The sequence below is a fragment of the Microcaecilia unicolor genome, chromosome 4 (genome assembly GCF_901765095.1).
Source record: "Microcaecilia unicolor chromosome 4, aMicUni1.1, whole genome shotgun sequence".
In the NCBI taxonomy this organism is placed as follows: Eukaryota; Metazoa; Chordata; class Amphibia; order Gymnophiona; family Siphonopidae; genus Microcaecilia; species Microcaecilia unicolor.
The window spans coordinates 178,393,742-178,421,692 of NC_044034.1; the positions used below are offsets into that span (position 1 = coordinate 178,393,742).

The window sequence follows — 27,951 nt, forward strand, 5'->3', positions numbered from 1 at the left end:
TTCCTAGAATTTGCGTGCAGTGTTATAGAATAAGGCAGTTCCGTGCCTCATTTAGGTGTGAGGATTTACACAGGTTTCAATTAATGTAAATCCTTGCACCTAAAATTGGGTGCAGATCCCAGCGCTGAGCATTTCTTTTAACGGCGCATGACTTTGAGTGCTCTTTATAGAATAGTGCTTAGCACTCATATTTTTGGTGTCCAAATTTGGGCATCATTTATATATAGTCTCTATATAGTTATATCTAGTCTACCATGTTAAAGACTATATATAGAATATAGTCCTTAATATGGTAGAGATGCACATAACTTATAGTATTCTGTAAGTTATGCGCATAAGTTGGAGTCCCACCCATATGAATACCCTCCTTGCAAATACATACTATCTAATAACGCTTAGGCACCTTGCTGGCCCTTTCATGGTTATGTGTACACATACAACACAATACAAATATTCTTATAATCCCCAGAGAAGTGGAAATAAAAAGAGCAGATCAATGATAGGTACACATAAACTTTATTCGTTGAGTAACAAACAGTATATTTCCCAACACAGGCCATGTTTCTCCCAAAAGGGCTGCATCAGGAGCTTGATTAATATATGCACACGCATGGTTGAAGTTCAACATTTTATTTGGCTATTTATTATTTATTTTTTTATTATTTTCTTTTTAACTTTTTATTTTCTATACATATGGCTTGTTTTAGTGGATTTTTTCTTACTGTTTCCTCTTTCTTTTTATGGATTGCCATGTGCACTACCATTACACATTATGAGAGTTATTCAGTGTGTGTTTTCTAGCAAAAAAATGGTGCCGGTACTCAAATGACAGGCCACCCTTCAGGGGTGGGGTGATCACTGAGGGACCCACCCCACAATAGCCAGGCCCCCTGCAACCAGTCACAGAATCTATGAAAAGGCAGAATTGGTGTGTAGAGCCTGAACTCTTTCATTATAACTTGGGGACCATGAGTCAATTTTAGCAGACAATGAAAAAGGTGCCAGTACTCAGTACCCCCAAGTACCCCCTCAAAAAAGCCCTGGTTATATTGGTAGCTATTTTGCTTTCCTTTTACTTAGCTACCACAACATAAGTGTACTTTTTGATTGCTTTACCTCTCTTGTAAGATTACTAAGTGCATTTTTGCTACGCTAATATGTATTCTTTCTACAATACTTGGGATCGTGACCATTACTATTTGACATCACCAATAGTTTGTCTTCTTTCTTTTTTTTTTTTTTTGCCTTGCTACACATATTTCTAGTTTTTATTTTTGGACTTAGCTTTTACCACATTAGTGATCTTTGACCGATTCACCTTTTCTTGTAAGATTATTAAGTGCATTCTTGTTGCATTTATAGGTATTCTCTTTACAATACTTGGGATTGTGACCTTCACTATATATAATTAAGGGGTGACGTCTATCTGATGTCACCCATAGCTCCTATCTTCGAAGTTTTCTTTTTTCTTTTCTTCCATCACTCACTGTAAACTAGATACCTGCCCCAACTACCTAATGAAATCTGCCCCTGACAGCTTCATAGTAGACCTCACATCCCACCTAAATTACATGCTACAGCAAGGTCTCTTCCCTAAGGAAAATGGCAATATCCTACTCACCCCGATACCAAAAGACACCAAGAAAAAAAAACAAATGAAATCACCAACTACCGTCCAGTAGCATCCATCCTGTTGTCAGTCAAATTGATGGAAAGCATGGTAGCCAAACAATTTACAGATTATATAAACGAATTCTCAATATTACACGAATCACAGTCAGGTTTTTGCCCCCTCCACAGCACAGAAACAGTACTACTCACTCTCTTAGCCAAATTCAAGCTGGAAATAGCAATAGGCAAAAACATCCTCCTCCTCCAATTCGACATGTCTAGTGCATTTGACATGGTAAACCACAATATATTAATAAGATTACTAGATAAGTTCGGGATTGGTGGAAACATACTTAGCTGGATCAAGGGTTTCCTAACCACAAGAACATATCAAGTAAAATCAAACTCAAACATATCATCACCATGGAAAGCAGACTGTGGAGTACCACAAGGATCACTGCTATCACTGATCCTCTTCAACCTAATGATGACCCCACTAGCCAAGTCCTTATCCAACCAAGGCCTTAACCCCTTCATCTATGCAGACGGTGTCACAATATACATTCCTTACAAATCTAAACTGACAGAAATCACCAACGAAATCAAGATCAGCTTGAACATCATGGACTCTTGGGCAAATGCATTCCAATTAAAACTCAACAAAGAAAAAACACACTGTCTTATCCTCTCATCCCAACACAACGCGGACAACCCCACAATCATCAACACCCCAGATTACACCCTCCCTATCTCAGACAGCCTGAAACTCCTCGGCGTTATATTGGACCGCAACCTAACACTAGAGAGCCAAGAGACATCCACAACAAAGAAAATGTTCCACTCAATGTGGAAACTCAAACGCGTGAAACAATTCTTCCCGAGGGAAATATTTCGCAACCTGATACAATCAATGGTACTAAGCCATGTAGACTACTGCAATGGAATTTATGTGGGATGCAAAGAACAAACATTAAAGAAACTTCAGACAGCTCAAAACACGGCAGCTAGGTTTATCTTCGGAAAAACGCAATTTGAAAGTGCAAAACCCCTTCGCGAAAAACTACACTGGCTCCCAATCAAAGAACGCATTGCTTTAAAAATCTGCACTCTGGTTCACAAAATTATCTATGGTGAAGCCCCGGGATACATGACAGACTTAATCGACCTACCAACTAGAAACACATCCGAATCAACACGAACATACCTAAATCTGCACTACCCAAGCTGCAAAGGACTCAAATACAAATCAACTTACGCATCCAGTCTCTCCTACATAAGCACACAACTGTGGAACGCATTACCAAAAGCCTTGAAAACCACCTAAACTTCCAGAAAAAACTAAACACTAACCTGTTTAAAAAGGCATACCCTACCAATCCAACATAAATGCCTGATCTCTACAACACAACAAAACTAAAGTACGTAATGGACATAACACAACTCCTCCGTTGTACGATTCCCTAATGTGGCCGTGCCACATGAACTTTATCTTACCACAACACCACTTTGTATTTGTTTACACCGGAGTCTCCAAACGCCTCTCTGGTACTAGGTAAGCCACATTGAGCCTACAAATACGTGGGAAAATGTGGGATACAAATGTAACAAACAAACAAACAAATAAATAAATAAATACACTTTTTTTTTTGAGTGGCATTCTATATGTTTTTTGGCAGATCTGTAAATTACATTTATACTCACGATTCATTATGTATGCATGTTTACCGGTTGCAGATCTGGTTTCAGTATACATTCTGGATCGGCTGCACTATTGCATTAATATTTATATCCATCATTTGTGTCATAGCTAAGTTTGTATCAGATATATTTCGGTGCTTTACACTTTTCTGTAATTTTAGTAATTCTGGCGCCATTCTTCTAGTTGAACTTCGACCTTGCATGTGCATATATTAATCAAGCTGCATGCATCAGCTGTTTTTTTCCAGCGGTATTGAGATGTGCACTTGTATGCTGTTGTCGCTTCAGGAGACGGTTAGTTTACCTTTCTTAAAATACTTTGTGCACAGATAGCCATTTATTTGCAATGTTTAGTGTTATTTTTGGTGCTTAATTGTATTGCCTTTTAGGACTATTGTCATTAGAATAGTGTTTATGCTGATTTTTTCACACTGGTGCCGTTGACACTCGTCTTCTGAGTAAGTTATCTGTTCATTTTTTATTTTTTTATCTTCATTTTTATCATTTTATCACTGTTTATGTCCCTCACTTTTTTATGTATCCATTTTTTTAGCACTTTGTGCTGAGGAAAAGCCTATGCACCATTTTGTTGGTTTTCTTTTTGCCAGTCAAGCCCACAGTATAGGTATGTGTCCTATTCACATTCCTTTGATGAAGTTGTTTTAAGATATGCCTGAGATATCTATTATATTATATATTTCTGTATTGATTTATATGTAGCATTTTAAGTGTTTGAATTTATTTGATTGTTATCATCATTTTTAATCATGTTTGGTACATGGTTTTATTACTGCATTTTCATTTTCATTTGCATAGTTATGTTCCCTTTTCATACTCTTTGGTGCACTGCCTTGTATTATTCTTAAGAGAGAGGTATGTATTGCATATCATTTGATTACTATACTTGTAGCATTTATTTTTTTATGTTCCTGTTTGCATGTGATATTTATCACCTAGTTATACTTGGTTTATTTATTGTTAATTTGTAGCCCCTGATGCAGCCCTTTTGGGCGAAACATGGCTTATGTCGGGCAGTGCACTGTTTGTTACTCAACGAATAAAGTTTGTGTGTACTTATCATTGATCTGCTCTTTTTATTTCCAAGTTGGAGTTTGCGGATATTCTGCCTTGTTGTTTTCTGCAATCCCCAGAGAAGTACAGAATAACTTTAAAATTGACCACATATATGTAATCATAAAAAAGAATCCTTAGCATAACAAAATTTTCTTAAACAGCTTTCATATAGATGCTAGTATTCTAGACACTTAGGTATTATGCAAAGGGTGCATAAATGCAGACACCAACCTCCCCCAATATTCAGCACTGTTTAACTGACCAGGAATGGCTCCTGGCCACTTAAATAGCACTTAACCGGCTATCCACGAATATTCAGTGGGAGATAGTTGGCTGTCTCCCACTGAATATTTGTGACCAGCGCATAGGGCCAGATTCTGTATATGGCGCCTAGAAACTCCACACAGAAAACATTTCTGCCTAAACTTATTCTATAAACAGTGCCTAGATTTAGGCACAGTATATAGAATATGCTTAGTTAGTATCCTAGCACCTAAAACTACGCATCTCCATTTACACCAATGAAAATGTAGTGTCAATCCTGGCACGTAGATTTAGGCGCAGAGGGCCAAATTCTATAACAACGTGTGTAAATTTTGAAATTCCCATGAAACACTCATTTCCCCACCCATAACCATGCCCCTTTTTGGCCTGTGTGCATTAAAATTTAGGTGCAGTGCATTACAGAATACGCTAAGGGAGTTGTGCGCATAAATTCTAATTATTGTCAATTAGTACTCATTATTGCTTGTTCAGTGCTGTTAACAACGCCGATTGGCTTGTTAAGCTAATTACGTTACACGCTTTGTTACAGAATACACTTGGATCTTGGTGCGTATCTCTAGGCGCACTATATAGAATCCGGTGGATAGTGGTTAACCGGCTATATTGCATGCTATGGCCAGCTAGCTGCAAATATTCAGCATATCACCGACTGTTTGACTGCCAAATCGGGCTACCCAAATAGCAGGCCTATCTTTGGCTGCTATAAACTTAACCAACCAATGCTGAATATTGTTTTGGCTGGTTATTTTAAACCGGCAAAAAATAAAAACGGATATTCAATGACGTTCACTGGAAATGGTCCAGCATTGAATATCAAGCCTCACCGTCAACCGTAGGAATTAGCCAGGCTACCTCCCGTGGTCTGAATATTGGCCCCCTAGATTTTAGGATTTCCAGCTCCCTAAATTATAGAATTTCCCTTCCTTGGTCTTCGTAAAATAGCACATACTTTACTCTTTTAAACTAGGTGCCCTCTTATAAAATAACCTTCCAAAGGTGTTACTATTCCTCAAATCACTTTTGGAAGATGTTTAAAAGTCTGTATACCATACTGGATATATCTTTTTTTTTTTTTTTTTTTGTAGAAGGACTCAGCTGCATGAACAAAGATCATGGCTGTGGCCACATCTGCAGAGAAGCCCCTAAAGGAAGCGTGGCATGCGACTGCAGGCCTGGATTTGAGTTGGCCAAGAACCAGAGGGACTGCATTTGTAAGTAAAATCACTGGAAAAATTTGTGCCTTTCACGTTGCTCAATCCCGGCCCTCACGGCCAGTGGCAACATGGACGCGACCACTAAAAGTTTCACTCCAGTTTAATTTTGTGTTCTTATCTAGCATATGTAAGGCAATTATAGGAAGATATAGGCAGGGATTGTATTATGAACCCACACATCAGCAGGAGCACATCGAAGCAACCAGAAAGGCTGCCTTGCTGCTGCTGAGAAGAGCTGGGAATTGCTTTTTAGCAGATCTGAGGAGCAAGGTCACAAAGGTGGATGCTTCTTGAATTTCTCCAGTGTTTAGCTGTTCCTAAGAAAGGTAAGACAGATAAATCATTGAGCAAGATTGAGTGTGTAAAGCGTGGCTAAAACCTCCTAATCTACCCGAGTCACGGCCCATTTGTAGTTTGCCCTCTAGAAGAAAAGGGCAGGTAGGGGGTCGTGGTCTGGAGGAAAGATAAGGAAGCTGAAATCATGCAGGAAGGGTAGGATTTCTCATCATTGCCTCATCAGCAGCTTCCAGGATGACACTAAACCACATCATGTTTGCTTTGGAGATTAGACACTAGGGGTTCCTTTTACTAAGCTGTGTTAGGTGCCATGGAGGGGCATAATCGAACGAGAACGCCCATCTCCATGGGCATCTATGTCCGAAAATGGGTATGTGAAGAAGCGGGACAGACCGTATTTTCGAAAAAAAAATGGGCGTCCATCTTTTGTTTCGAAAATACGTTTTGGACGGACCAAATGCTATGGATTTGGTCCTTTCTGAGCTGGGCGTTTTTTTTTTTTTTTTTTTTGCGATAATGGAAAATAAAAACGTCCAGCTCAAAAACGTCCTAATCCAAGCCATTTAGTCGTGGGAGGGACAAATGTACAGCACTGCCATAGCTCTTAGGGGTGAAGGGGGCAACTACATGTGGGTACAGTGGGTTTCAGAGGCCTCCCATTTACCACCACAAGTGGTACAGGTGGGGGGGGGATGGGTCTGGGTCTGCCTGCCTGAAGTGCACTGCAGTACCTACTAAAAGTGCTCCAGGGACAGGACTTATTGCTGCTGTATAACCTTGGCACAGCAGTTGACACCTGAAGACTAATCTCGCTGAAAATGTCCTTTATTTGAATAAGCACCTTTACTCACAGTTAACTGCAGATCAGAGGTTGTGCCCCACTGGCAACGAGTCTTGCTGGTACTGAGATTAGCAGTAGGTCCGAGCTGGCAGAATGGTGTACAATGCCCTCTTTCAGCAACATTCAAGGTAAGAACTAAGTACTATAACGTGGCTAACACATGAACAGGATCTAAAACTGGCTTACAAAAATGGCCACTACCTCATGGACTACTGGAAACAAAACAGGGCACACTCTGACCCAGTAAGCAGAGGGAAAAGCACCATGGGAGTAGAGCCTACCAACTACCAACATCGTGAGCATTTAACACAAGCTAGTGGAATCACGGAGCCCAATACCCACCACAATGCATTGCTGATGTGACTTTGTAGTGCCCTTAACAGAAAAGATGTCACCCGAGACCCACATCAGAACCAGGGAAAGGCTGTCAGAGGATAGAACACATTCTGCTGTCATGGAGGTGAGTACGGAATTTGAGGCTGGCATACAGGCTGGGAAAAAAAGTTTGTAAAGTGGGGTTTCTTTTTGGTGGGAGGGGGTTAGTGACCACTGGGGGAGTCAAGGCAGGTGATCCCCGATTCCCTCCAGTGGTCATCTGGTCAGTTGGGGCACTTTTTTGGGACTTGTTCATGAAAAAAAGGGTCCAAAAAAGTGACCCAAAATCGCGGTAAAAACGCCTTTTTTTCGATTATCAGCTAAAGACGCCCATCTTTCCTCGGTCGATAACCACGCCCCAGTCCCGCCTTCGCCATGCCTCCGACATGCCCCCGCCAACTTTATTCATTCCTGCGACGGAGTGCAGTTGAAGACGCCCAAAATTGGCTTTCAATTTTACCGATTTGGGCGCCCGCGAGAGAAAGACGTCCATCTCCCGATTTAGGTCAGAATATGGGCATTTTTCTCTTTCATAGTAACATAGTAACGTAGTAGATGACAGCAGAAAAAGACCTGCACGGTCCATCCAGTCTGCCCAACAAGATAACTCATATGTGCTACTTTTTGTGTGTACCTTACCTTGATTTGCATCTGTCTTTTTCAGGGCACAGACCATATAAAGTCTGCCCAACACTAGCCCCGCCTCCCAACCACCAGCCCCGCTATCTCATCATTTATCCCAAAAGAACAGTTGTTACCATTGATAGACATTAGGGGTGCAAAGTGTACCTGCTTTTGCTCCTAGATCCAAGCCCCAACCAGGCTACTTTCATTCACATTTCCCATCCTGTGGAATTAAACATTCCTATATCCATTCCCATCATTTCCCTGATATCCAGAAAGATGCAAAAGATTCAAATCATTACAATTCGGACCATCCAAGCTTTTCGGACTCTGTTGGGAAGGTGGTTCTGAACTCTTCTATGTGAACGCTTCAACTCACCATACCGGAAATATTTTCAGGTCACGCTTATGCTTTTTTCTTACATATTCAACAGTAAACTCGGGGTTCAACCACTGTACAAATTCGAATGATTTAAAGGACAAAACAGGGTTAACTAATGTTTTTGGCACATGTGTGTACCGCTGGAGGAAAAAGCCTCGAGAAAACCCCTGCCACACGCAAACAAATGCTCCAAACCGAGCCGGACCTCCTCATCATTGGCTGAAAAAACCTCCAGATGTTATACATTGAACTCTTAAAGCTTTTCTACTTAGCTTTTTATGTCCATGTTTTTTCAGCCGATGATGAGGAAGTCCAACTCCGTTCAAAGCACCTGCCTGCATGCAACAGGAGTCCTCCCGAGGCCTCCCCCTCCAGCAATACACACGTGCCAAAACACTAGTTAACCCTGTTTTGTCCTTTTAAATCATTTTCTTACATATTGCCAACAGCTTTACTAAGAGCTACCTTTAGCGTGGGAGTCACCACTTGTGTGGCTGAAATATACAGGCTATCCACAGAGAAAATAGAGTTGTATACCGATAAGTGGTGTTCTCCGAGAACAGCTGGATATTTTCCACCACACAATCCATCCAAATCCTGAGTTGAACCATGCTAAGGTATGAACTGAAAATTATGCAGTACAATACTGGGGCCAGAATTCCTGCTCATACATTTTTCTCTTTCGATTATAAGGTGGAATGTGCACCTAACGCAGCAAAAATGGCCTAACGTGGGACATGCTAAAGCGTCACATGTTAGTTTTTGTATGTGTGCATTCTAACCACGTGGTAAATACTTTTTTGAAATTTGTTTTAGGGGGCAGGGGCAGAGAGTCGGCATTCCTGCTCTTACTAGTTAGTGGCATTTACGTTACTGCGTGCTAACTGGTTAATGCACAGAATCATGGGAGCCCTTATTGCCTACAAAATAGGTGTTGATAAGTGCTCTCCTATTAATTTTTAAAAATGGCCACATGCTAATGAGAAGACAGCTTAAGAAAGCAATGGAGTTTGAGCACATTTTGATCCCCTGAAGAAGTCTCGTGTGAAACGGGACCCCATTGGGATTCAGAAAGAAATATGTGTGCTTTTTGAAAAAAAAAATTTAAATATTGAAAAATCAAAATATTGAAACATTTATTCATACTAATGTCCACAATCTTAGTTTTTTTTAAAAGTTGGTTGAGTATGGAGGTTTTCTGACCTATGATTAGTCTGTCATCTTAGAGGTACTATGTTGTTGAGAAACTTGTATGTATCACACGCTGATTAGGTCTTTTTCCTTCTTATTTTTCTGTATATGTTTAGCACTGAGTGTTTTCACCCACAATTCCAGTATATCGGTGTGACCAGTAAATTTTTGTGGAGTATCCTTTTGTTTCAAAGTAACATTAGCACATGACCATTAATGAAATAAATAGAAAATCTGGGTTTTATGGCCTTAGCGTTAGGCATTTGTTTGTGCTGGTACGCACTGATACGACATATTGGAACCTTTTTTTTTCTGGCGAGTCGCTGGCCTGCACTCTTCCTCTCATTCCCCTCTTCCCTGCGACCCTCCTTACCCTTGGCAGCGCGGTGCAGCGATTAAGAGAGGCTGCCAGTGTTGAGGCCTTCCCTTTGCGAGTCCCGCCTATGTGGAAACAGGAAGTTGAAACAAAGTAGACGGGACTAACAAAGGGAAGGCCACGACACCGGCAGTCTCTCTTAATCACTCCACTGGCTGATGCTGGAGGCCCGGACTCTCAAGTAGGTATCAGGAGGAGGATGGGCGGGGGGAGGGAGAATCACTGGACATGGATGGCAGGGGAGGACAGGAGGCAGAGGAGAATCACTGGACATGGATGAGAGGGGAGGGCAGGGGAGAAAAGAGACATGTTGTACATGGATGGGGGAGGGCAGGGAAGAGAGAATCACTGGACATGGATGGCAGGGGAGGACAGGAGGCAGAGGAGAATCGCTGGACATGGATGAGAGGGGAGGGCAGGGGAGAAAAGAGACATGTTGTACATGGATGGGGGAGGGCAGGGAAGAGAGAATCACTGGACATGGATGGGAGGGGAGGGCAGGGAAGAGAGGAGAAATGCTGGAAATGGATGGAGAGGAGAGCAGGAGAGAGAGGAGGAGAATTGCTGGACATGGATAGAGGGGAGGGGAGGGCGGGGGAGAGAGGAGGATTGCTGGACATGGATGGGAGGAGAGGGCAGGGAAGAGCGGAGAAATGCTGGACTTGGATGGAGGAGAGGGGAGGGAGAATTATTGATGGATATGGATACAGGGGAGAGAAGAGAGAGGAGAGACGCTGTACATGGATGGAGGGGAGGAGAGAAGATAAATGCTGGACATGGATGGAGGGGAGGAAAGAGAAAAGAAGAAGATGCACATGGATGGAGATGAGGGAAAGGGAAGAAAGGAGAAAAACTGCACATGGATGGAGAAAATAGGCAAAAGCTGGATCCACGTTATACCTCCTCCAGTCAATTCCACGGAAGACCCAGCTTTTACTTATGGATGTAGGACAAGAAATGAAGAAGAAAGGAGGAAAGTAAAGAAATAAATGGAAAGGAAGCCCTGGAAACGGAGTTAAGAGATAGAGAGCTGCAGAATCAGAGACTGGGACCACATGATCAGTCATCAGACAACAAAGGTAGAAAAAATCATTTTATTTCATTTTAGTATTTGTAATATGTCCAATTTGAGAATTTACATCTGCTGTCTTAGGGGTACTTTTACAAAGGCGCGCTGAAAAATGTCTTGCAGTAGTGTAGGCGCGAGTTTTCGGCGCGCACCGATCCATTTTTTAGCATGCCTGTAAAAAAGACCTCTTTTTTTTTGGTCAAAAATGGACATGTGACAAAATCAAAATTGCTGTGCATTTTATTTATTTTTGTTACATTTGTACCCCAGGCTTTCCCACTCATGGCAGGCTCAATGCGGCTTACATGGGGCAATGGAGGGTTAAGTGACTTGCCCAGAGTTACAAGGAGCTGCCTGTGCCTGAAGTGGGAATTGAACTCAGTTCCTCGGGACCAAAGTCCACCACCCTAACCACTAGGTCACTCCTCTGTGGGTCTGAGACCTTACCGCCAGCCATTGACCTAGCAGTAAAGAATCTGGGTGGTAATGACCTATGTGCATCAAATGCCACTCATGCCAGAAAATAAAAAATATTTTTCAGACGTGCGTAGCAGACACGTGCCAAAATTGAGATTACCGCAAGGGCCATGCAGTAACTGGGTGGTAACTCCAATTTGGCGTGCATTCGGCACGCCTACGCGGCTTAGTAAAAGGGCCCCTTATTTTGCACTGGGTATACTGGAGCTGTAACAGCTTACAGAAATTATTTATAATGAAAAAAAATTATAAGTTATTTTTCTCTCCTATCCTATATAATAATGTGCACCTCCAAAGTTCTACGTCTGGGTGCCTGGGTTCGTAACATCCATAACTACTCATTGCCCCGCCCTCGCGTCAAAACTTAATGATGTCAGAGGGTGGAACAGTGAGAGGGAAGGGAAGCCAGCACTAGCCAGCCAGAGAACGTTCAGGTACAAATCGAGGGGAGGAGAGAATCGTGAGGGGAAGGGGAAGGGGAGGGGAGAGGAGAATGGATGGGATGGGGTGGGAGGACAGTAGAGGAGAGAATTGCGGGACATCGAGGGAAGGGAGGAAGGGGAGGGGAGGGCAGGGCAGAGGAGAATTGATGGACATGGATGGGATGGGAGGACAGTAGAGGAGAAAATCGCAGGACACGGATGGGAGGGCAGGGGAGAATCGCTGGACATGGAAGGGAGGGGAGGGAAGAATCGCTGGACATGGAGGGGAGGGCAGGGGAGAGAAAAAAAAAGCTTACATGACAGCCTTCCTAGGGCCCGTTTCATTGATGAGGAAATGGGCATGGTTCCACTAGTACTGGTATAATATTTTCAATGATGCCTGTTTATATAGTAACATAGTAACATAGTAGATGACGGCAGAAAAAGACCTGTACGGTCCATCCTGTCTGCCCAACAAGATAAACTCATTTGTGCTACTTTTTGTGTATACCCTACCTTGATTTGTACCTGTCCTCTTCAGGGCACAGACCATATAAGTCCGCCCAGCATTATCCCCGCCTCCCAACCACCAGCCCCGGCACAGACCGTATAAGTCTGCCCAGCACTATCCCCGCCTCCCAACCACCAGTCCTGCCTCCCACCACCGGCTCTGGCACAGACCGTATAAATGTCCCGCCCTCATGGAAACAGGAAATACCTCATCAGAGGAGGGCTGGACACTGAGCGAGAAGCGAGAAGGGAAAGGCTGGAGCGGAGGTGAGCCGTCGCTGCAACTTAAAAAGGTTTAAACGCTGGGCGGCCACTGCAGGAAGGTCAGGGAGCTGAGGGTGGGCTCAGCGCCAGCGGGGGGGGGGGGGGGGGGGGGGGGGGGGGGGTGGCGGAAAAGGTCACAGCTTGGCTGGGGAGGCTTAGCCTCCCCAAGCCTCTTATATGGGGCGCCTATGGCAGCACTGTAATTACACCGGGCTCTAAAACACCAGTACACTACCTAATGAAAAAAAACCCAAAAAGGGCTGCAAATACTACACATTAGCAGAATACTGCACCTTGATCGCACATGAAAAACACATGACAACAGATATGACACAAGGAACTAGAAATAAAAAAAATATGAAGGCAAAATACTGAACTGGAAAGTTACCTCAAGAAGTTAGACTCAGCATGCAGCAATACTAGAAAAATTGAAATTTACATGCAAAATATCACAGATGCACATTTCCAAAAGCTGACATATTCCAATTAATAAATTCTGAATAAAATACTTTTTTTTACCTTTGTTGTCTGATCATTTAGTTTTTCTATTGGCTTTGGTCCCAGTGTCTTCCATTTGATATTTTTTCACTCACCATGTCCACCATCCTCCTGTGTCCTTATCCTGCTTATTTTAGAAGGAGAAGGGCGCCCATCTTCCTACACAAATCGGGAGATGGGTGTCCTTCTCCTAAGGGCACCCAAATCGGCATAATCGAAAGCCGATTTTGGGCATCCTCAACTGCTTTCCGTCGCAGGGACGACCAAAGTTCAAGGGGGCGTGTCAGCAGTGTACCGAAGGCGGGATGGGGGCGTGGTTGAGATGGGTATCCTTTGCCGATAATGGAAAAAAGAAGGGCGTCCCTGACGAGCATTTGGCCGACTTTACTTGGTCCCTTTTTGTTCACGACCAAGCCTCAAAAAGGTGCCCGAACTGACCAGATGACCACCGGAGGGAATCGGGGATGACCTCCCCTTACTCCCCCAGTGGTCACCAACCCCCTCCCACCCAAAAAAACAAATAAAAAAACATTTTTTTCCAGCCTCTATGCCAGCCTCAAATGTCATACCCAGCTCCATCACAGCAGTATGCAGGTCCCTGGAGCAGTTTTTAGTGGGTACTGCAGTGCACTTCAGGCAGGCGGACCCAGGCCCATCCCCCCCCTACCTGTTACACTTGTAGTGGTAAATGGGAGCCCTCCAAAACCCACCCGAAACCCACTGTACCCACATCTAGGTGCCCCCCGTTACCCTTTAAGGGCTATGGTAGTGTTGTACAGTTGTGGGTAGTGGGTTTTGGTGGGGGTTTGGGGGGCTCAGCACCCAAGGTAAGGGAGCTATGTACCTGGGATCAATTTGTGAAGTCTACTGCAGTGCCCCCTAGGGTGCCCGGTTTGTGTCCTGGCATGTGAGAGGAGACCAGTGCTGGCTCCTCCCACGACCAAATGGCTTGGATTTGTTCGTTTTTGAGATGGCCGTCCTCGGTTTCCATTATCGGCGAAAACCGAGGTCGGCCATCTCTAAGGTTGACCTAAATGTCAAGATGGTCGACCTAAATGTTTAGATTTGGCCGTCCCCTACCGTATTATTGAAACAAAAGATGGACGCCCATCTTGTTTTGATAATACGGGATGCCCTGCCCCTTTTCTGGGCCGTCCTTAGAGATGGGTGCCCTTAAAGATGGGCGCCCAGTTTGATTATGCCCCTCTATGTGTCCTGTCTACCATCTTGTTACGATTGTGGTCGTGACCCCTCTCAAACTTACCTTATTTCTGGTGGTCAGCTTCTTAGCTGGCTTCTGTCTGTTCTTCTTGAGTCAGCTCTGTCTCTGTGTGCTGGCTGCTTCCAACGTGGCTCTAATTACTCCACTATACTGCACCTGTGTGTTTTAAGCCTCTCTGTGCTTCAGTATGCTTCCTGCCTGTGTCCAGGAGTTGTGACATCATCAGTCAGGGCCTTGATAAGGAAGTGGTGTTCTTCCATTCAGGGCCTTTGCAAACACCAAAGGTCCAGGTCAGTGTTGGTGCAGTGAGCACCTCTGCCTTGTCTTGCTTTGTCTTGCTTCTTAGGTTATGTTCCTAGTTTGTATTCCTTGTTTGTTTGTATCTGGAATCCTATTCTGTTGGCCCCCTTTCCTTCCTGTCTGTGTAACCCTGAACCCCTTGTGCAGTTAGCACTGCAGCCCTGTTTTTGTCTAGGTGCCTGTGGGCACTTCTGAATCCTGGCTGCTGTTGGTTTCCTTTCCTTCCTGTCTGAGAACCTTGAACCCCTTGTGCAGTTAGCACTTCTACCTTGCTTTTTGTCTGGGTGCCTGTGGGCACTGCTGTATCCTGTCCTGGTTCCCTGTTTCCTTGGGCTTCTGCCCCAGCCTGGTTAGTCCAGCTTGTCTTAAAGTCCTTCTCCTTGTATAGTATCTGTATTTCCTCTGTTGGGGCTGGTTGGCTTCAGCTTCAGTACCCCTCCTGCTTGTGTCTGCCCTGCTTGCTTTCAGTTTCCTTCCAGTCCGGTCTGTTTGGAAATCCTGTATCCTGATTCCTATCCTGAACCCTGTTGTGGTCTGGGTTGTTTAGTGTCCCCACCTAGTGTGAGTTCTCTGCTGTTCCTGCCTGCTAGTTCCAGTACCAGTTTTCCTCCAAGTTCTGCCGGCTGCCTGCACCCAGGGGCTCAACCCCTGGTGAACGGTGGCTAAGTGTAGTTGAAGCCTAGGTCCAGTCCCGTGTGTTCCTGTCCAGTGTGTTCCGGTCCAGTGCGTACCAGTTCGGTGTGTTCCTATCCCGTGTGTTCCAGTCCGGTGCGTACCAGTCCGGTGTATTCCAGTCTGGTGTGTTCCAGTCCAGTGGGTTCCAGTCCGGTGCGTTCCAGTCCAGTGCGTTCCAGTCCAGTGCATACTAGGCCAGTGGCTTCCAGTCCAGTGTGTTCCATTCCGTGTGTTCCGGCTCGCTTGTCTGCGTCTGCAGTCCTTGCCTTTGCCAGTGTGCTAGCCCAGTGTTGCTTGGTGGATTTTGCCTGCTGCTGCTGCTCCTCATCAGCAGCCCAAGGGCTCACGATTGCTCCAGAGTCTGCGCCTGCGTGCTCCGAACCTGAGCACCTGACACATCTGTAGCCCTGTCCCTATCCTACCTCGAGTTTCAGTATCTGCCCTCAAAGTGTTCCGATCCAGCCTTAAATTCAGCAGTTTCCTCTCCATCCATGTCCAGCATTTCTCCTTTCTCCCTTTCCCTCCATCCGTGTGCATCTCCTTCGTCTTTCCTTCCCTTCATCGTCCAACATTTCTCCTCTCTTCCCTGCCCTCCTCTCCATCCAGCATTTCTCCTCTCCCCTCCGTGTGCATCTCCTTCCTGACTTTCCTCCCCTCCATCCATCCATATCCAGCAACTCTCCATTCTCCCCTGCCCTCTCCTCCATCTATCCATATCCAGCAAATTTCCTCTCTCCCCTGCTCCACCCATCCATGTCCATCAATTCTCCTCTCTCCCCTGTCTTCCCCTCCATATCCAGTGTTTTTCTCTCCCTGCCCTCCCCTCCATCCATGTGCATCTCCTTCCTGTCTTCCCTCCCCTCCATCCATGTCCAGCAACTCTCCATTCTCCCCTGCCCGCCCCTCCATCCATCCATCCATGTCCAGCAACTCTCCAGTCTCCCCTGCCCTCTCCTCCATCCATCCATGTCCAGCAATTATCCTCTCTCCCCTGCCCTCGCCTCCTCTCCATGTCCAGTGATTTCTCTTCTCTCCCCCTGCCCTCACCTCTCAACCATGTCCAGCGATTCTCCTCTGCCCTCCCCCCTATCTGTCCAACAATTCTCCTTTGACCCCCCACCCTCCCTTCCCATCCATGTCCAGTGACTTCCCCAGCTCCCCCTTTTCAGTCCCCAAGTTCTAGTTCCCTCCTCTCCATTCATGTCCAGCAACTCTCCGTTCTCCCCTGCCATCTCCATCCATATCCAGCAAATGTCCTCTCTCCCCTGCCCCCTCCATCCAAATGTCCTCCGTTCTCCCCTGCCCTCTCCATCTATATCCAGCAAATGTCCTCACTCCTCTGTCCTCCCCTCCAAGTCCAGTGATTTCTCTTCTCTCCCCTGCCCTCCATGTCCAGCGATTTTCCTCTGCTCCTCTCCATGTCCAGCAATTCTTCTCTGCCCCTGCCCTCCCCTCCATATCCAGTGATTTCGACTCTCTCCCCAACAGCCCTCCTCTCCATTCCTTCCTTCCTCCCCCCACCCTCGCGGAAACAGGAAATATGTCATCATAGGAAGGTGGGACACTGTGAGGGAAGGGAAAGGCTGGAGGCGAGCCCACTTGCTGTTCTGTTCTTCACTGTTGTTACTGCTGAAAATAAAAGATTTAAACGCTTGGAGGGGGGGAGGCAGGAAGGAACGGAGAGGAGGGCTGCCGGGGAGAGGAGGGCTGTCGGGGAGCTGAGGGCGGGAAGGAGGGACCAAGAGCACGTTGTGCCAGCCTTGTGTTTGGGGGCAACGCCCCCTCACCCCCCAAACTACGCCCATGGCTGCTAGCGTGGCTTTGTAAACAGGGGGATTACTTTGGGCGTCCTTCCTTCCAGCTTCATATTATAATCCTTCTGACCTCAAGTTCTTTCCCCTATTGAACATGTCACTACTGTGAAGCCTACTAGATAATGAAAATGTATTGTACAATTATGGAAGTAAAACAAAAATTCCAATGAATTTGAAATTTAAAGTAACAGGAATGTTATAACTTTTTTTTTTCAAAGAGATTTTGGAAACTGGTGACCCACCCTGTTTTACCTTCTATTTATCTTTTAATTTTATTTATGCATTCTTGTATCCCACTATTTTCCAAAAACAAGTTTCGGCAAGTGGCTTACAATTTACATCAAGGAGAGGTTACAGTAGTTATTTTCAGTGAGAAAGTGTTGTAGAATGTCTGTAGTTTATGTTGTTTGCTGTAGAATTTTTTGAAAAGGTAACTTTCTATACCGCCTTTTGTAGGGAATACAGCAAAACAGTTTAAATATTAAAATAAATAAAAGATAGAAGGAACTCCATAACCACAAGCATTATAGATTATTCATACTAAATATCACAAAGAACTCTTTTTCAAAGGCTTAGTAGAAATACAAACTGTGTGACTCATGCTGTTATATTGTGTGAGAAACACTATCAACTTTACATGGGTGAAGAAACTGTTTTGAACTGCAAAGAACAAACTCTGACCAGGATAAAAGACCTCTGATGCAGGTGGTTTCGCCGAAACATGGACTGTGTTGGGTCTATTTAATAAAGTATTGAATTGATGTCCCCTAATCTTGAAGGCTCCTTGTGTTTTTTTGGCTATTTTGCTCTGTTTGGGTGTGCTTTGGATTCCTTCTCCTATGTTTCAAAGTACTTAGACTTTAAAAGTTTCATAGGTTACTATTGGGCTCATTTTCAAAGATAAAAATGTCCAAACAGTGGCATAAATAGACATTTTTCTCACAAAAACATCCAAATTGGTATTTAGACATTTTTCTATGAAGTTCCTCAGAAGTGCATTCAAATCACAAGGGGCGTGTCAAGGGGCGTCTGGGTGTTCCTAACACTTGGATGTTTTTCTGCCATAATGGAAGAAAACAAAAACATCCAGGGCTATAAGTTGGACGCTTTGGTGTAGACCTATTTTATTAATGATATAATAAAAAAGGCCTGTTTCTCAAAAAAAATGAAACGGGCGCTAGCAAGGCTATCTTGTAATGGCAATTATGTTTTTAAGGCTCTCATTGAAGTGATTTCTCCTCTCTCTCCTACCCTCCCCTCCCATCCCCTCCGTGTTCCGCGATTCTGACCTCCTCTCCATGTGCAGCGATTCCCCTCTGCCCTGCCGTCCCTCCATGTCCTGCGATTCTGGCCTCCCCTTCATTTCCAGCGATCCTCCTCTGTCCTGCCGCCCCCTCCGTTTCCCACGATTCTGGCCTCCCCTCCATGTCCAGCGATTCTCCTCTGCCCTGCCCTCTCCTCGGTGTCCTGCGATTCTGGCCTTCCCTCCATGTCCAGCGATTCTCCTCTGCTCTCCTCCATGTCCAGCGATCCTCCTCTGCCCTGCTGTCCCCTCCGTGTACCGCGATTCTAGCCTCCCCTCCGTATCCCAGGATTCTGTCCTCCCCTCCATGTACTACTACTACTACTACTTATCATTTCTAAAGTGCTGTTCGAGAGCTTACAATCTAATTAGGACAAACAGGACAAACAAGAGATAAGGGAATATTAAAGTGAGGATGATAAAATAAGGGTTCTGAACAAGTGAATAAGGGTTAGGAGTTAAAAGCAGCATCAAAAAGGTGGGCTTTTAGCTTAGATTTGAAGACGGCCAGAGATGGAGCTTGACGTACCGGCTCAGGAAGTCTATTCCAGGCATACGGTGCAGCAAGATAAAAGGAACGGAGTCTGGAGTTAGCGGTGGAGGAGAAGGGTGCAGATAAGAGAGTTTTACCCAGTGAACAGAGTTCCCAGGGAGAGATGAGAGTGGAGAGGTACTGAGGAGCTGCAGAGTGAATGCACTTATAGGTCAATAAGAGGAGTTTGAACTGTATGCAGAAACGGATAGGAAGCCAGTGAAGTGACCTCCCCTCCATGTCCAGTGATTCTCCTCTGCCCTGCCCTCCCCTCGGTGTCCTGCAATTCTGCCCTCCCCTCCATGTCCAGCGATCCTCCTCTGCCCTGCCCTCCCCTCCGTGTCCTGTGATCCTCCTCTACCCTGCCCTCCCATCCATGTCCCACGATTCTCCCCTCGCCTCCCATCCCCTCCATGTCCTGCGATTCTCCTCTGCCCTGCCCTCCCATCCATGTCCCGCAATTCTCTCCTCTCCTCCCATCCCATCCATGTCCATCAATTCTCTTCTGCCCTGCCCTTCCCTCGATGTCCCTCGATTCTGTCCTTTCCTCCATGTCCAGCGATTGTCCTGTGCCCTGCCCTCCCATCCTTGTCCCACGATTCTCCCCTCCCCTCCGTGTCCCATGATTCTCCCCTCACCTCCCATCCCCTCCATGTCCAGCAATTCTCCTCTGCCCTGCCCTCCCATCTGTGTCCCGTGATTCTCTCCTCTCCTCCCTTCCCATCCATGTCCATTGATTCTCCTGTGCCCTGCCCTCCCCTCACCTCGATGTCCCATGATTCTGTCCTCCCCTCCATGTCCTGCGATTGCCCTGTGCCCTGCCCTCCCATCTGTGTCCCGCGATTCTGCCCTCCCCAGTGATTCTCCTCTGCCCTGCCCTCTCATCCAGCGTTCCCTGCAGGCAGGTTGGGCTCGCGTCCCCTCCCCTCCAGCATTCCGTTCCGTTGCCTTCACTTGCTTGCGTTCGTAACATCCTGACGTCAGCTCGCCTCCAGCGTTCCCTTCCCTCTCACTGTTCCGCCCTCCTCTGATGTTGTTTCGTCTTTACGCGAGGGCGGAACAGTGAGAGGGAAGGGAACGCTGGAGGCTTGCTGACGTCAGGATGTTACGAACCCAGTCAGCCATAGAATGTTGAGGTACAAATTATATAGTAGATAAGCCACAAAAAAGTGCCCTAAATGACCAGATGCCCACTGGAAGGAATCAGAGATGACCTCTCCTTACTCTCTCAGTGGTCACTAACCTCCTGCCACCCCCAAAAAATGTGATTAAAAGCATTATGCCAGCCTCAGATGTTACACTCAGGTCCATTAGAGCAGCATGCAGATCCCCCTGGAGTAGTGTAGTGGTGGGTGCAGTGCACTGCAGGTGGACCCAGGCCCATAGCTCCCCCTACCTGTTACACTTGAGGTGGAAACTGTGAGACCTCCAAAATTCACCAGAACCCCACTGTACCCACATATAGGTGCCCCCTTCACCCATAAGGGCTACTGTAGTGGTGTACAGTGGGGTAGTGGGTTTTGGGAGGGCTCAGCAGACAAGATAAGGGGGCAACAGTGACATGTGAACCTGGGAGCCACTGCAGTGCCCCCTAGGGTGCCCCATTGCTTTCCTGGGAAGTCTGTGGCATCTCCTACGATTTTATGCGTTTTTCACTTGGACTTTTTTTTTTCAAAAATGGATCAAAAAGATAAATGCACAGAGCACAAAAGCATGGAACAAATACCCATTTTTGAAAAAAAAAAAAAAAACAGACATTTTCTATTTTAAAAATGACTATATTTCCCACTTTGAAAGTTGTTCTTAGACGTCATATCAAAAATGCCTCTCCACGTAACTTTGTAAGTCTAAGTGCTTTGAAAACATGCCTCCACATGCAGGATCTTTTTCTGTCTTTAGTGGGCTCACAATGTAAGCTTTGTACCAGGTGCCCAAGGTCACAAGGAGCTGCAGTGGGGATCAAACCCAGTTCCCCAGGCTCTAAGTACAGTGCACTAACCATTATGGTGCTCCATCCAATCTCATCATTAGGTTAATGGTAAGTCTTCTTAGAATAAGGGGTCCTTTTATTAAGGTGCACTAATGTTTAGTGCATGCTAATGATTAGTGTGCACTAAATGGTAAGATGCCCATTATATTCCTATGGGCATCTTATCATTTAGCACATGGACCCCTAAATCTTATATACCTTTGATATAATGAATAGCTCCTTCCCTTGCTGACACTTCTCTATCTTTTTTATGGTGTTTTGGCAAAACCTGTTTTATTTCTCTGCATTCTTCTGAGAATTCTACTTTTTCCAAAAAAATCCAGCTAGTGAGTCATGAAATCTAATTTCAAACAAAGAATTCATAGTTTGGGTTTTTGTAGATTATTACCATCTCTCCTATGTAAAGGAAAAAAGTTTAAAGCAAATTGATTTTCACAGTATATAAAGCAAATTGAATTTCACAGTATTAGGCTGTAGAATATGTATTTTGTATGAAGAAATACCTACAGTACCTGATTGTACAGCGTTTTGATAGCTTTCAGGCATGCAGGTGGTATATAAGAAATTAAAAATAAAACAATTGTTATTTAGATCAGGTATAGATTCAGTGAACAACTTAGGTGGTCACAACCAAATAGACATGATGTCAGTGGTGTGCTGGAGCCGGCTCGCACCGACTCGCAAGAGCCGGTTGTTAAATGTATTGGCATCTTGTGAGCCGGTTGTTGGCCCGTGCGAGCCGGCTCACCTCTGCTCCCCCGGTCGTCCATCATCCGTCTGCAGCTCTGCGAGTCCCCGATAGCCGTTTCCTTCTTATGCCGCACCCCTACCTTTAAAAATTTTATTTTCCCTCGAGGCACGCCGGCGTTGAAGGCTTGAAGCGAAGGCAGCAGGCTCAGCTCGGTTCCAGGCCTTCCCTTCGCATCATGGCTCCGCCCTCGCCTGATGTATTTCCTGTTTGCGCGAGGGCGGAGCCATGATGCGAAGGGAAGACCTGGAACCGAGCTGAGCCTGCTGCCTTCACTTCAAGCTTTCAACGCCGGTGCGCCTCGAGGGAAAATACAATTTTTAAAGGTAGGGGTGCGGCGTAAGAAGGAAACAGCTATTGGGGACTCGCAGAGCTGCGGAGGGTATACGGATAATGGACGACCGGGGGAGCGGGGGGGGGGGGGGTGCTGGAAGAAGGCAGATGGAGGGGAGGAGGGCAGGGGGGAGATGAGGGTTATTGCTGGACATGGGTGGGTGGATGGAGGGCAGGGGAGAGGAGGGTTGCTGGACATGGGTGGGTGGATGGAGGGCAGGGGAGAGGAGGGTTGCTGGACATGGGTGGGTGGATGGAGGGCACAGGAGAGGAGGGTTGCTGGACATGGGTGGGTGGATGGAGGGCAGGGGAGAGCAGGGCTGCTGGACATGGGTGGGTGGATGGAGGGCAGGGAAGAGGAGGGTTGCTGGACATGGGTGGGTGGATGGAGGGCAGGGGAGAGCAGGGCTGCTGGACATGGGTGGGTGGATGGAGGACAGGGGAGAGGAGGGTTGCTGGACATGGGTGGGTGGATGGAGGACAGGGGAGAGGAGGGTTGCTGGATATGGGTGGGTGGATGGAGGGCAGGGGAGAGGAGGGTTGCTGGACATGGGTGGAGGAGAGGGAAGGGAGAGAGAAGAAATGCTGGACATGGATGGAGGGGAGGGAATAGTGAGGAAGGAGATTAGAAGGTGGAAAAGGAAGAGAGGAGAATAACTGCACATGGATGGAGAAAATAGGCAGAAGCTGAGGACCAGAAATGAAGAAGAAAGGAGGAAAGAAATAAATGGAAAGGAAGCCCTGGAAACGGAGTTAAGAGGACAGATAGCAGCAGAATCGGATACTGGGCCAGCATGATCAGAAAAACAGTCACCAGACAATAAAGGTAGAAAAAAACTCATTTTATTTTCATTATAGTGTTTGGAATATGTTCACTTTGAGAATCAGGTGCTCAACATTAAAAGTTTATATTTATTTACTTATTTATGGCATTTTATCCCACATTAAACATGAATTAGATTGGAACCTGGGATCATTTAATAGTTTTTTCCTGGAGAGAGTAATGCATTGCCCCCCCCCCCCCCCCCGGCTATAGCCAGCTCTGCAATTTTGGGGGGGCGCACAGGTGGATGGGGGGGCGCAGTGGTGGATGGGGGGGCGCAGAGGTGGACGGGGGGGCACAGAGGTGGACGTGGGGGGCGCAGTGGTGGATGGGGGGGGGGGGGCGCCGAGGTGGACCTGGGAGAGAGCCTGTTGTTAAAAATTTACCAGCACACCACTGCATGATGTCCACACACTCTTAAGCATTTTACAGGCTTTTTAAAAAGAAAACACCTCCCCCAAAATGTTCATTGACCATAATGTTAGTTGAGAATTCTGAAAATTTTGATCAAGAAGTGAGGGAGTCTTTTACTAAAGGTTAGCTCGAGTTATCTGCAGCAGGTCCCATTTAATAAAAGACCCCCTGAGTGCTGTTATCATTACAGAGCATCAGGTGACTTGGTACTATGAAAATGTAGTAGAATTAGAAAAGGTACAGAGGAGGGTGATGAAAATGGTGAAGGAGATGAGACAATTTCCCTATGAGGAAAAGCTAACGAGGCTAGGATTCTTTAGATTGGAGAAGAGAGATGATAAAGGCCTATAAAATACTGAGTGGAGTAGAACGGGTAGATGTGAATTGCTTGTTTACTCTTTCCAAACATACTAGGACTAGGGGGCACACAATGAAGCTACTAAGTAGTAAATTTAAAACAAACTGGAAAAATATTTTTTTTCACTCATCGTGTAATTAAAGTCTGGAATTTGTTGCCAGAGAATGTGGTAAAAGCAGTTAACATAGTAGGATTTTAAAACGTTTTGGACAAGGTCCTAAAGGAAAAGTCCATAAGCCATTATTAAGATGGACTTGGGAAAATCCAAAGCTTATACTTGGGATAAGCAGCATAAAATATAAAATCTGTTTTACTCTTTTGGGATCTTGACAGGTACTTGTGACTTGGATTGGCCCATAGGCGCCCCGTATAAGAGGCTTTGGGAGGCTAAGCCTCCCCAGCCAAGCTGTGACATTTCCTCGCCTTTTCCGCCGCCGCCCACCCCTCCCGCTGAGCCCGCCCTCAGCTCCCCGACGATGACCTTTCCATTCCTGCAGTGGCCGCCCGCGCCCAGCATTTAAACCTTAAGTTGCAGCGATGCGACGGCTCACCTCCGCTCCAGCCTTTCCCTTCTCGCTCAGTGTCCCGCCTTCCTCTTATGAGGTATTTCCTGTTTCCATGAGGGCGGGACACTGAGCAAGAAGGGAAAGGCTGGAGCGGAGGTGAGCCGTGGTACAAAATTACAGTGCGGTTGCGGTAAGAAAACATATTGTTAACAGTTCACAAGAAACAAAAGTTCTGGCGTGTGCATTTTTTTCATTTTTTTTTTTTTTTTACATTTGCTGGAAGTATTAACAATGTATAATATTGCAGAAACTGCATTTAGTCACACAGAAACGGTAGGAACTGTTCCAGCTGTCACAAAAGCAAACGCATCTGTGGAACCGGCCTTCACACTCTTCACACTTCACATATCCACCCTATGACTATTTTTTTAAAATCTTGAACATGCAGTTCTGACCACACAGTCTCTTGCAGTAAGATTACACTTGAAACAAAAACACAGTTCCTTGCACACTTATGTTTTTTTTTGTTTGTTTGTTTTGACCATGTGACGGACGGGTCCAGTTTTTTTCCCTTTCAACACACCTTAGATGTTCATTTTCAAAGGCTTTGAAAATGAGCCTTCACATCTTAGTTTAAATGGTCTGGAAGACATAAACAGCATCTCTAAGTGCTAAAACGGAATTTATAATGAAGGGAACACTAACCATTTGTAATGTAACCCCAAAACATCGAATTCTGATTAGTTAATGAGGCATTTTGTTCCCTTAAAAATGCAACATTTATAATTCTTCACAGATGTAAGCATTATCTATGTTCAATTTCTCTCTCTCTCCTTTTGCTAAATCTGATATAGTACGCCACCAATCCATTGAATAGCCACATAAAATCTGCTAATTCCATGCTCTTCAACCCCAGAAATTATTTCCAGAAGGCAAACTTGCTTTGAGAGATCAAACAAGACTTAAAGGTACACGCTTTCTCACATTTTCCCTGCCACAGAGCTCGGGATCCAGAGGAAAATTCATGACTCTTGCACTAATAGTAACAAATTTTCAGCTACTGGCACTATACAATGTTTTGATTTATGGCTTTAAGTATTAAATTTAAATATTTATATATGCAAAGTGAGCAAGCATCTTTAACAGTTTTGCCTTGCAAGACACAACAAGAACCTGTTACAAAACAAATTACCTTTTGTGTAAGTTTATAGAGTTTTAGATAAACAAGTTCTCCTCTTATGTCATTTAGAATTATAATAAGTAGCAAGAGTGCGGTATTACTAATCAATGCCTACATTACACTACATTTTCTTCATTTTATCTAAAATATCATCCAATCCACACTGTACACTATCGTAATAGCCTAGAGTAGTGGAAGTAAAAAAAAAAAGGTTGTGATTGTGGTTAGTATATGCTTTGAACAACCACTTTATTCTTTGACATATGATACATATCTAATATCTAAATTTAATAAAAGGTATTAATTGTAACTATCTTATTTTTACTTATTCTTTTCTGTGTTGTCAGACAATTATGGATGTAAGCTCCACCCCTGGCCCCACCCCCTAATCCCGCCCCCTTTAGCCTCCCCATACAGTTGGGCCACCGACCGCCTATGGATTGGCCACTATTGGAAACAAGATACTGGGTTTCATGAATCTTTGGTCTGTGCCTGTATGGTGATGCTTATGTTCTTATGAAATAAAGTACCAGTGTTTTGGGGTTTTTTTTTATAGGAGGTGGAATTTCCTCTAAGTCAGGTGTATGTGTGATTTTTCCTCAGTGACATGTAATCATGGGAATGGTGGATGCCAGCACACATGTGAAGATGCTGAGGAAGGACCTATATGTGACTGCCATCAGAAGTACACATTGCTTTCTGACAGAAAGACCTGCCTCGGTTAGTAATGATTCTTTAAGGGAACTGCACTGTGACTCCAAAAATAAGTTGTGACTCTCCAAAAATAAAAGTTGTATATGCTGGTTGCATGTGACCCATTCCCTCCAGTCTGCTTGAAACCTGCCAGGCTTCATGCCTTAGCCCAAGGTTATCGGTCATTTCCAGAGACCCTAATCCTTATGGGTATTCTTTTGCACTCCTAACTCTAACGCAAAACTCTCATCTTGGGCTTAGAAAGCAAGCACTCCACAGCCTTTCTCTCCCACCCCTTGAATTACATCATCCTTTTACCAGTCAGTTCATCAACTTCCAGTCAGTCAGTCAGGCAACATATCCCATCAGCATCCATCTCTTCAGCTGCTTTCAATCATCCATTTCTGCATTCACGCAGTTTACAACCATTCCTTTAGCCCAGGGGTTCTGAACTCCCAGTCCTCAGGACACACCAGCCCAATCTGGTTTTCAAGATATCCATAGTGAATAATCATAAGATAAATTTGCATGCACTGCCTCCATTGTATGCAAATCTGTCTAATGCATTTTCTTTGAAGTTGTCCTGAAAATCTGACTGGCTGGATATGTCTTGAGGAATGGCCTGAGAACACTTGCTTGAGCCACTTAATTTAACCATCTATCCAGCCTGCAATTATTCTTCATCTGCAGAAGATACAGAAAGGTTCATCCTGTTTATGTTGAACCAGACTCAGTGCATCACTCTTGATTTCAACTATTTGCAGTAAGTTACTTTTTTACTTATGTGTAATAACAGTTGGAATCTAAGAAAGCAAGTCTCCTCTTTGGATATGGAACTGGTTTAGCTATTTAATAATTCACTAGATTAAGTGTTAAAAGAACAATATTTGACTTTTATTTATGGGTTGTAACTGAAAATCTTATGGAAATAAAAGTACAGGTGCTTCTCATTCTAAATTTAGCAAAATGCAGACTGTTTCTTAACATACACCATTTTCATGGCAATTGTGAAAGCTCAGGTTTGTATTTATTGAGCAGAAAATGAAAGATAGTTTCTCTGAGTGTTTCTGTACTAGGCTGTTGGATTATTAACTAGCAGCGAGAAGGTACTACATGAGGACTTGTGACATCCCGGAGGAAAAGCCCACAGTCATGATGTTATTCCATTTCTTTGTTCCCCTCTTCAGAGAAAGATGAAGGTGCCACCGAAAACTCTGAGAACAATTCCACATCTGTGAGTGACGTGGACAAACGGGTGAAACGTCGACTGCTTATGGGTAAAAGGATCCACTTCTGTTACTTCACCTTGTGCTTTACTTTGAGTCCATATTATTCCATATTAGAAGCATTGGCTGTGTGAATGATGCTGTGTATCACTAGGATATTGCTGTGCAAAACGTTCATACAGTCACTCTCCTGCATAGCTGCTCCACTACAAGTATTTGACTCCTTGAACTCTTTGGTTTGGGCTGTATCTGGTGTCTCACAGCACCTCCTTCCTTCCTTTCTCTCTCTCTCTCTATTCATCCTTCAGAAATTCATGCATCATTTCTTAGAATGTGCTACTTTTCAAAAGAAAAGTGTACATCAAGTCCCTCATATATATCTTTCATAAAGAAAAAGCAGCTTCCACCATAGTATTGCCTCTCCACAGTGAGGGTCATCCTCCTGCGTACATCACACTCTGGTTTTGATGCAAGCAGGAGACAGCTAAGTATAAAATGTGATGCATATTGAAAAAGGTTCTTATATCTTCTACCAGTGGCAAGGCAATGAGCTATTTTGACTGAGACACTTTTTCTTAGTGCATAAATGCAAGGTCAGGTCAAGGTGAACTCTGTTTGAAATTGAG

The 27,951-nt window shown here is 44.9% G+C and overlaps 1 protein-coding gene across 1 annotated transcript in view; it reads left to right on the forward strand.

The window, feature by feature from the left end:
• SCUBE2 (signal peptide, CUB domain and EGF like domain containing 2) overlaps window positions 1-27,951 on the forward strand; it is a 283,319-nt gene that overhangs the window by 100,143 nt on the left and 155,225 nt on the right. Inside the window, exons 5-7 of the mRNA XM_030201013.1 lie at window positions 5,754-5,879; window positions 26,010-26,126; window positions 27,287-27,376. Of these exons, the coding sequence (XP_030056873.1) occupies window positions 5,754-5,879; window positions 26,010-26,126; window positions 27,287-27,376 (333 nt within the window). The remainder of the gene's footprint in view (window positions 1-5,753; window positions 5,880-26,009; window positions 26,127-27,286; window positions 27,377-27,951) is intronic.